The 10,796-nt window shown below is 40.1% G+C and overlaps 1 protein-coding gene across 1 annotated transcript; it reads right to left on the bottom strand.

Moving 5' to 3' along the window:
* Positions 1-6,400: 6,400 nt before the first annotated feature.
* LOC148018905 (syntaxin-32-like) lies at positions 6,401-6,949 on the bottom strand. The gene has a single exon (XM_087701283.1). The coding sequence runs from the start codon at positions 6,947-6,949 to the stop codon at positions 6,401-6,403; it is 549 nt and encodes a 182-aa protein (XP_087557409.1).
* Positions 6,950-10,796: the final 3,847 nt, after the last annotated feature.

Consider the following 10,796-nt stretch of genomic DNA (forward strand, 5'->3'; position numbering starts at 1 on the left):
TATATGTCGGGCATGGTGCCATTCAGAGCCCAACCCCATAGCTATGAGATCGAGATAAAGAAGTCCTCGTAGACGACATAGGTGCAGGAAAACTCCTCCTTCTGGAAGGTGGGGAGGATGCCTGAGGTGACGACCAGGAAACCGTCAAGGACGAGGAACAGCGAAGCCCCTGTAGACGGCATAAGTGCCGGCGAACTCCTGCTTCTGGAAGGTGGGGGGACGTCGGAGGTGACGACCGAGAAACCGCCGAGGACGAGGAACAGCCAGTGCCAGCCCTCACGATGCCACTTCCAGATGGCCCAGCCCGCCGGATAGCTCACAGATGGCGTTGACGAGAAGGAGGGTGATGGCGGTGTTAGTTGTTGAGATATCGAGCTCCACTCGTGATATGCCAGGGTGATCGTTGTGCATTTATGTCACCGACTTGTCGGCTGCAGATGCGGTTGGTACACCACCCATGAATAATAGCTAGATGACAGCTATCCTTATCTACTCTAGTTCGTGGCTCAGTTAGTATGCCACCTTAGTTAGTTGAGTTTGGTTTGAGACCCATACATAGGGTTCTTCTATTTCTTTGTACTAGAGTTCTTTTTGGCTTACACAACTAAGAAGAGGAAAATTGTTTTCAGCCTCCACCTTTGTGTGTATTCCTCCATTGTGTAAGTGAGAAAGCTACAAGTGAGACTCCGTCCTTCTCTCCCACAATCTTGACATTAGTGTTGTATTTTGCAAACATGGTGGTGGTGCTCAGAAGTGGAGATTGCTGTGTTGTGCAATCCGATAGCTACTCTTAGGTTATCAGAGGAGGCACACAGAGAAGTTGGTGGCTATGGAGGGTAAGAGGATAGCTATTATTAGGTTATCACATACCTCGCAGATGGCACCGACGAGGAGGAGGGTGATGGCGGTGTCAGTACTGGATTTTGCAAACATGGTGGTAGTGCTCGAAAGTGGAGACTGTTGTGTTGTGCAATCCGATAGCTACTCTTAGGTTATCAGAGGCACACAGAGAAGCTAGTGGCTATGGAGGGTAAGAGGATAGCTATTATTAGGTTATGACAGAGCTTACACAGAGACAGGGAAAGGCCCTTGCTTTTCTTTCTTTCGATCTCTCTGTGTGTTGTGTGTGGATGGATGACTGACGCTCCCACAACTTCCCTACAGATGATGAATAATTTCCAACATGCTCCTCCTCCAGCTCGGGCGTATTTGTGCGCTCTGATACCATGTTGGAAACTGCGAGGAAGACGAGAGACGAAAGGAAGAGAGGAGAGAAGAGAGATATGAGACACCGAAAGTGGAACCCCAGAAGTGTGTCAACTGAGCACACATGATAGGAATATATAGAGGGGACCTGGGGCGCTATATATCGACAGACTATATATAGCTAACAAGCGGTATACAGCAGGTGGCGGCAGCGACGTTCTCCTTCTCTCCTCGATTGTGTAGCACGGTGCTGTTTCTCTACTCCCTCCTTATTCCCCACTAAGGGGTGTTCTTATATAGGCTTAAGGGGGGGAGAGAGAAGCCACCACGTAGCTGGTGCATGGCTCTCCCCCCATACACCCTTCACCACATCACCTCCTTCTCCCATTCCCTTTCCTCCAGCCATGCATCGATTGGGAGAATTAATAAAAAAATTTGCATTATTTTGATCATTATCCATTTTTCCCCCTTCAAAAAGGGTGTTTCCCCACGGTTATGCAATCCTGAACCCCCGGGCTCGATTTTCCAATGCGGAGATCTCGTTTTTGCGCATGCGGCACAGGTTTTATGCAGCGTGCGGGGAGTCAGGTTTAGTAATATTTTCGAGCAGGAATATTAGATAACTTGTGGGATCATTTCTCCCATCAAACGACGTTCCTTGGTCAAGAAATACATTTGGTCAAGATGAAGGGTTTGTGAGTCCTCTTGACCCAACCCAACCCTAACCTTACTAGGCCAATAATGTTTGGCCCTAGGGTTTCCAAACTCAATCGTTATTGTATGGGCGTCTAATTAACCCTAACATTCTGTGAATGTGGTAGGATCTTGGGATCGAAAGTCTTGATTTGGCGTCCCAAGTGCGATACTAGGAAGAATTTTTAACGTAACTAAACCCTACCTAGCACTTTGAGGTGTTCGTCGTACCAACTAGTTATGCTTTTACGAATCCCTTGAGGGTTATGTTATCACAAGTGGTCTACCTAAAACGATCTAATTGTCTTGCGACAAGAGTGATGTTTGCTTAGAAGAGATTCAAATACCTTTCCTAAGAGATGCAAATAAATAAATTTAAGATACAACATTCAATGCAAGTATGCGAATCATAGACTTTTACTTCTATGCAACTATAAGGTTTGCAATGACCATTTCTTTTCCTTGCCTAATCTATAATGATAGACAATTCATGGCTAACTCATATAAAAACCTACGTTGAGTTTCAACAAGAATTATATCTATAACCCTTTTTTCGATGCATTGAATTCATGATTTAATATGAAATGCATCTTTTTCTAAAATAACTCCAATAAAGAACTTATTGTTGACTTAATCCATTCAGCAACACTTAACCCGACTTAAAAATGCAAGCATCCTTGCATGCAACATGTAAGTTCATGTTTTCCTTTTCATTCAATGCAATTCTTTGGACAATATTCTAATGGATGTTAACGATTATTTCCTACGGTGCACAGATCGGATGCTGTATGCTCGTGTAGTGAGCGCTGGAAGGTCCCCAAGAACAAAAGAACTCTACTTTTTGCACAAAACTCAAGGTAGAAAGCATGCACGACATGAACAAGAGACCCATTTGGGTGCAATCTCCCCCCATGCCTTGTGTGAGCGCTCCACAAAGCATGTATTTTATGTATTAATCATCTTCAAGCTCAAATAATAGCCCAAATTACAAAATAGCACGCTTTTGGCTTTTGAGTTTGCTTTAGCACAAAATAGAAATAAAGCTAATGGGCGGGCGCCCAAGAGTCAGGCATACCCAATACAATGTCCAAATACAAATATCATAATCGTGCGCCCATGCGCATACAAAATAATAAATAAATATCCAACGCCTTAATAAATAGGCGCGACAAAATATAGGCGCCATGCCTAAGGTATGCACCCATCAAAATATAAGTGATAACTCGAATACACGCTATCCTCCAATGCTTTCCTCCTCCACTGCTGCTATCTCTACACATCAACTGAAGCTTTCACAATCGTTAGTAAAATAATACAATTAAACCGACAAAAGTGAATACCTAGCAGTCTTCAGCTATATAAATAAATCAACTTGTTAGAAATCAATCCTAACCTTAATTTATCACGAGTGCGCACTCTAAACTCATAAACGTTTATTAATTTAATATGTATTTTGCGGAATCACCCGCTATGGAATCACCCATGTACACACTAAATTAATGAAATGCCCGAAAAGGATAGGCATCCCCATCAACTTCTCGCACAAAGAATCCACTTTGTGTATGAGCCCTGGTCAACAAAGTTTACGAAATCCACCGTAAAACCTCACGGAATCCACCGTGGCAGGGAATCCACCGTGAAATATGCCTCCTGGCATCATACCCCCAGTGTGGGATAGCAATTGTTCTCAATTGCTATTAGCTCAATGTGGAGCTAACAGAGTGGGGAAAGCATTTAAGTCTCTAGCGTGCATCCATTGGGCCTCTTCAACAGGATGGTTTTTAAACTTGACCAAATATCTAGAATATCTACGGCCAGTTCTAGTGGTCATAAAGTCAGTATCTATGATAGCTTCAGGCTCAAGGATTAAAGTCTCTTCATCTAACAAAGGTGGGTTTTCATAAACAGGGTGTACAAGTAATTGTCCTCTAAAGGGTCGTAATAAACTAATATGAAAGGTATTGTGAATTTTCCAGTGTAGTGGTACTTCTAACTTAAATGCATTGTCATTGATTTTGTGAATGATCTTAAATGGTCCATAGAATCTACGTGCTAATTTCACAACTGGGTGTTTATCTACACTTTGTAATCTACGTTTTTCTATTCTTAACCAAACATAGTCATCAACTTTGAAATTTATGGCCTGTCTTTTTTTATTGGCTTGTTTTGTATATGATTGATGGGCTTTGACAATCATATCTTTAACCTCATCAAAAATAGTAGCGTGCATGTTAGCAATATCATCAGCACTCTGAATTCTATTTGATAAAGATGCAACAGGTGTAGACAATCTATAACCATAAATCACTTTAAATGGTGCTTTCTTTGTGGCTGTGTGTGGTGTATTGTTATATGCAAACTGCAATAAATGTAAATGTGTGTCCCATGTCTGTGGTTTAGAAATAGTGTAAGCACGTAAAAGATCTAAAATAGTACTGTTAGTGGCTTCTGTTTGTCCATTAGTTTCAGGATGAAATGCAGATAAGAAATCAATCTTTGTTCCTAGGCTAGCAAACAAAGTAATCCAAAAGTTATTACAAAATCTAGAATCACGGTCAGAAATAATAACTTTTGGTAATCCATGATTAGTGAAAACAGTTTTCAAAAACAATTGTGCTGCCTGAGATGTTGTTAAAGTTTTCTTGCATGGAATGAAATATGCTTGTTTACTAAACCTGTCTACAATAGTCCAAATCATATCATGGTTAGCTTTAGTATTAGGTAAACCAGTAATAAAATCCATAGAAATCTGTTCCCATAGTCTTGATGGAATAGATAAAGGCATTAGTAAACCATACTGTTTACCATGATGTCTCTTAACTCTTTGACAAACCAAACATTCAGAAACAAAGTTAGATACATCAGTGTCCATATGTGGCCAATAAAAATCTTCAGTCAATGTACACAAAGTAGATATAATACCTCTATGACCTTGATATGGAGGACAATGAATCTCATTCAAAACAAAAGATCTAAATGGGACTGTAACACATAATCTCTTTTCATAAAACATGAATCCATCATTATAAGACAGTGAATCAATAGGAATCCAGTTATTTCCAACTAATTTATTCCAATCAGCATGAAAAGTATTATCCTGATGATAAGTATCTTTCATAGGAGTTAGAGAATCAAATGATATGACAGAAATATTATGAATAGTCGGTCTTCTACTTAAAGCATCGGCTACTACATTTTCTTTTCCTGGTTGATATTGGATAAGGGGATGAAAACTCTGAATAAAAGTTGCCCATTTGATATGTCGGTCAGATATTTGGGGTTGACTAAGGAGATGTCTAATGCTTTGTTGGTCAGTCTTAATCATAAACTCAGAATCCATTAAGTAATGTTTCCATTGTGTTAAAGCTTGTACAACAACTAACAATTCTTTATCATATGTGGAATATTTAAGTTCAGATGGTTTCAGTATACAGCTAGAATAGGCTATGGGATGATTATCTTGCATAAGTACGGCTCCTATTCCAGATCCGCTAGCATCAGCTACTAAAAAGAATGGTGTATTAAAATCAGGTAGTTGTAATACAGGAGCATGGGTTAATGCATGTTTCAATAAATCAAAATATTTCTGTTGATTATTAGACCAATGATAAACAATACCTTTCTTTAAAAGTTTAGTTAAAGGCAAAGCAAGTAATGAAAAATTTCGCATAAACTTCTTGTAAAAACTAGCAAGACCTAGAAAAGAACGTAACTCATGCACATTTTTGGGTATAGGCCAATTCAATATTGCTTCTATCTTCTTAGGGTCAACCTTAATACCTTCTGATGACACAATATGACCTAGATATTCAATTTCTATTTGAAAGAACTCACTCTTTTCCAGATTAGCATACAATTGATTATCTTTCAACAACTTGAAAACCAAAGACAGATGTTCATAATGTTCTTTCTTATTTTTACTGAATACCAGGATATCATCAAAGAATACTATAACACAATGTTGATATTTCAAAAATATGCGATTCATCATTCTACTAAATGTAGCATGTGCATTAGTCAATCCAAAAGGCATTACTAGAAATTCATAATGACCAAATTGTGTTCTAAATGTAGTCTTAAATATATCAGATTTATCTAATCTCACTTGATGATAACCAGATTTAAGATCTATTTTACTAAATATGGCAGAACCTTGTAGTTTATCCATAAGATCATCTACCCTAGGAATTGGATATCTATTCTTTATAGTAATCTTATTTAGGGCACGATAATCAATGCACATGCGATAAGTATTCTTCTTCTTCTTTACCAACAAAACAGGTGCGCCAAATGGAGAACTACTAGGTCTAATTAATCCTCTGTTTAATAATTCCTCAACTTGATTTTGAATTTCTTTATGTTCAATCTGGTTATGCCTACATGGTGCTTTACAGGGTGGTTGTGTACCAAGAATTAAATCTATTGTGTGGTCTTTAGGACGTGAAGGAGATAGTCCAGGTGGTAAATCTTCAGCAAAACAACTGCTGCGATGCCGATCTAACTATCCAGGATCTGTTGCCCAAAAAAGCCGCGATCTTCCAACTTGGAGGATCACTTTGTCACTTGGATGAGCTATTTGGGCAGGCTTGCTACTATTGACCCAAGGAGGAATTGAATTGCTTGAAATTACATCCGTGTGACTATGCCTTACTGGAGACGTTTGTGCAAAAGGATTTCCTCTTTCACCAGAAGTTGAGGCTGTAAAAAACTGCTTCCGATTCTCATGAATCTTGAGGTTCTCAGTGCAGATAGTTAAAACTTCCTTGAACTCATTAGTAATTTGCAAAAGTCTTCCTTTAAGATTCGAAATAACTGTTCTTGAATGCTCAATGCTATCCTTAGAGGAATTTGTGTTTCCAAGGATGGACTCCAACTCTATAATCAAGGCATTTAACCCTGTCATGTCCTGCCTCAGAAGAACTTTCACGTCTTGAATCTCTCTAGCCGGATCATCAAATTTTTCATCTCCCTCATGTTTGGTAGAATCAAGTTCCAACTGATCCAGCTTCTCCCACTCATCAAGTCTCCTAGTCGTCCACTTGTTGGGCATTCTTATATTTCTTCTTATCTTAGATCCGGGATTTCTTGTACCGCTTTGACACACACACACACAAGCATTCATTCACACACACACACAGATAAATGCACACAAATAATATTATTTACAATGGAATGAAGTCCCAGCACACACACAGAGGTTTAAAACGATAAATGGAAACACACTTACAAGAAAGCTAGGGTTCATACACACACAAACACGCAAGCCACACGCAGAATAAAATGCAAACACAACGACTAGGTATGCACAAAGTAAGGAATGTTACACACACAAACTTTTTGGTGGATTCCACACCTTTGATGTGTAGTAGCATGACATCCACCCCCTCTGATCCTGTGTATCCTTCGGATGGGCCAACTATCCATGATCATTGTCATCAAGATCCATGAACAAATCAACCTCTTCGTTGTCTATTTCCCATATATCAGCAAGGTTATCTATCATATCATTTGTCTCTTCTACTGGAGTTTCTTCTTGTTGCTCTTATCTTGCAAATTCTTCCAATGCATAATCCTCCTCATCTCTTTTCTTGAAAATCTTGATTCTTTTTCCTGCAATGGGCACTCAAAGCACTGTCCCATCCAATTCTCTCAGCTCATATGTTGCATTGTCAAAAACATGTGTACGGCCCAAACCATCTTTTCACCATCTTCCAGAGTGTAGTATGTTGATTTTCAAGGCTGCTATCAAAGAGTAATACCCAGTCTCCCTCTTCTATTGCTCTAGGCCGGAAGCGATGCCCGCTGTCAAACCTGTCCTTATTTCTAAGTCTAGTATCGTGTCCATCTATTCTCTTCAGGACACGTCTTAGCAGCCCATCGGAAAGGAGTTCTAGAAAGCTCCGCGTGGCACTCCCATGGAATATCGCGATGTTTGCGATCTAGAACTTTTCGCGTCTGCCACGTATTAGAAGTATTCTAGCCGTTCCCACTTAGGACGGACCTGAATCAAGGTTTTCCCTAATGATCATTTCCTAAACGGCAACTAGCGTCGAACCGCGAGCGAACTACTTTAAGTAGAATCGCCAGGGCCGAAGCGGATTCATGCTGCACTTGGTTCAAGGAGAATGGAAAACGAGAGGGATGCAAGGATCGACCTCTCTGCCATAAGGCATAGTCCCATTCCGTTCCCCTAAAGCAGCTTAAACTGGGATTATTGTAACCTAAACTCTAGGTCAGTGCCCTTGTTATTCATTCCCTCTGAGAAGATCCCCTTGGTGTCCATTATGATTGAGAAAAGTTCCTGGCCAACCGGGACCACCCATCCGTAGGACGGACCCACGGCCACATCCACCACACTTTCCTCAAGTTTTTTAGTTGTCTAATTACCTATCACATTTAGTTGGACATGCATCAAGAAGCTTCCTTAATTAGCCCATTAGGCACTAGTTCCTTCACATAATCTTAGCACTTGACATAGAAAAACAGTGTCAAACAAGTTCTTTTTCAATAGGTTATCATATTTATCTTTGAAATACATTCATAAAGTCTAGCCCGCATGCTTGTCTATAATCCGCCCGAAGGCTATCCAGCAATCCACAGGGATTACTAATCCAAGATTCCACCCGTAGACTAGTATGCGGGCCTCGAGATCCAATCTCGAGTCACGTTGGCCTCTTGTGCAAGGCCCCAAAGGTGAGGGATTTATGGCCAGAGCCCCCCCTGGCACCCAAGCGTCCTCCTGCTCCAAGTAGCACTCAACGGAGAGACCTCTCGCGATGGGTTCGGTCCACCTTCCCGGCGCGGCTAACAACCCCCTTGGTTAGGGTCAGGCAGACAGTTGGGGGTGATTGAGGCTGCCTCTCCCTTCAGGCCTTCAACCTGAAGCATTAGATATCTTTTCATCCTTTAGTTCATTGAGCAAACAAAGCAAACACTGCTCTTTAAACTGTTACAAGCACAATCATTTCCAGTGGTCGTTATTCGGCCAACTGCTAAGGAGCGAATCCTTCTCTCCGAATGCATCCAACATTCGATCCGGGATCAATTCCGACTTGGCAAGATTCCCAAGGGTTTGTTTGTTAACCCTAATGTCCTTGGGTTAGGGCCGTACCCTATTAACTCAACTTAACCAATACCTTAAGTTCTATTAGCAGTAAATATGTTACTCCAAATCTATTGATTGGTCCTTTGCTTCCAAGAAAATATCTAATTCCCTTATCTTGGTCACTTTTCCCAAGAAAGGTGCTATATCAGGATGACTACTCATCGTCTTGCAAGACAAACTTGCGCAAGAATCTGCCAATCTCATTCCAAGGAATTGGCCATTCTCTTGTGATCAAACCACAAGATCATGCGATGTTGCAACTTGTTGCACAAGTGTCGCATCTAATTCACGGGACTATTTCACCTATCAAACGGTGTCTTCTAATCAGGGAATCATGATTAGATAGGAAACAGGGTTTAGGGTGTCTTTATATCGAATCCATTTCCAATTGCACTATTCCAATATCATTCGGTCCTAGGGGTTCCAACTCAATCCGAGTTTTATCTTTTGAATGAGTGATCTTTAGGGCAGAAACCCTAATTTGTTCTTGCAAGTCCGTCCAATTGTTCCTACATTCCGTGAATGTGGACAAGACTTTAGGGTATGAGAGTTTCGACTTGGCAATAAGTGCGACTAGGTCAAGTCCTTAACGTGCTAAACCATAGTTAGCACTTGGGGTATATTGTATCGATTTACCATCCTAAGCAAATCCTTTGCAGGTTAGGTGTTTGGGTAATCTAGTTTACTTGTCTTACGACAAGGACGAACTACTGCTAAAGATATTGTCTTGATCAAAGAGGGGAAAACTAGTTGCATTACGATACAATTCTTGTAAGCACATGAGTCATTGCTCTACATATGATTGGATTTACAAACCCTAACTTTTCTGGTTAAGATCAAAGCATATGTTAAGTTACGGCATAATTTCCATTGATGCTACTAGAATATGCATTCACGATTCATGCCACTAAGCTTTTAGGGTTTTATGTTAAAACGAATCATGCAACCTTTCCCTTACTTTGTTTCTGAATGAAATATTCGTACGTTGAATGAGCATTATGCAACCTTTCCTAATTACTACGTAGTTGAATGAGATTTATGCCAATTGACTAGAGTTAACCTACTTCATGTAGCCCTAGAATCATTTCCATGCCTTGCAAATTCCTATAGTCATTAGCAACTTTCTTAATGAATCATTACGAAGAAAGATTTGTCTAATAATGCGACATGAAAATTAATATTTCCATGCATAATCGAAGGTGTACTACAATCATCTCGACTTTGTAATGATAGTCATTAGTTATTCTAGATTCGTTACTTTGCAATGCACAGAAGCAAGTTGCTAAAAATGCATAGACATCTTTCGTTCATTCCATTGAAAAATATAAGTGACCAATCTTCAATCGTGAGTTATTTCTTTTAAAAATAGCCAATGTAATTCATTCTCATCAAACTAGGTGGATTTGACAAGCATAAGTGCATCCTAATTCCATGAATTAACAATGCATGATTGCAATACTTCGTGAACCAAGGAAATAACAACTCTCCCGGGAACACAACAAGAGCAAAGTCTATGCTAAGATTTCATCTCTCGCTCGTGGAATATAACTAAAGAGAAACATTCATCTGAATTAGCATCCTCTCCTTCTTCATCACTCTCTATTTCCATGCGAGAGAGAGAGAGAGAGAGAGAGAGAGAGAGAGAGAGAGAGAGAGAGAGAGAGAGAATTTTTCACATCAAATGCTCTCGAAGTACATGCGAGAGAGAGAGGGGTATATTGAAGAAGCACACCCCAATCTTTCCCCACATGCACCCCTTCGTGCAATAGTTTATTGATTAATAATATTTTTA

The sequence above is a fragment of the Lygodium microphyllum genome, chromosome 20, assembly GCF_053477565.2.
Source record: "Lygodium microphyllum isolate KBCC chromosome 20, Lygodium_microphyllum_v1.1.10, whole genome shotgun sequence".
NCBI lineage: Eukaryota > Viridiplantae > Streptophyta > Polypodiopsida > Schizaeales > Lygodiaceae > Lygodium > Lygodium microphyllum.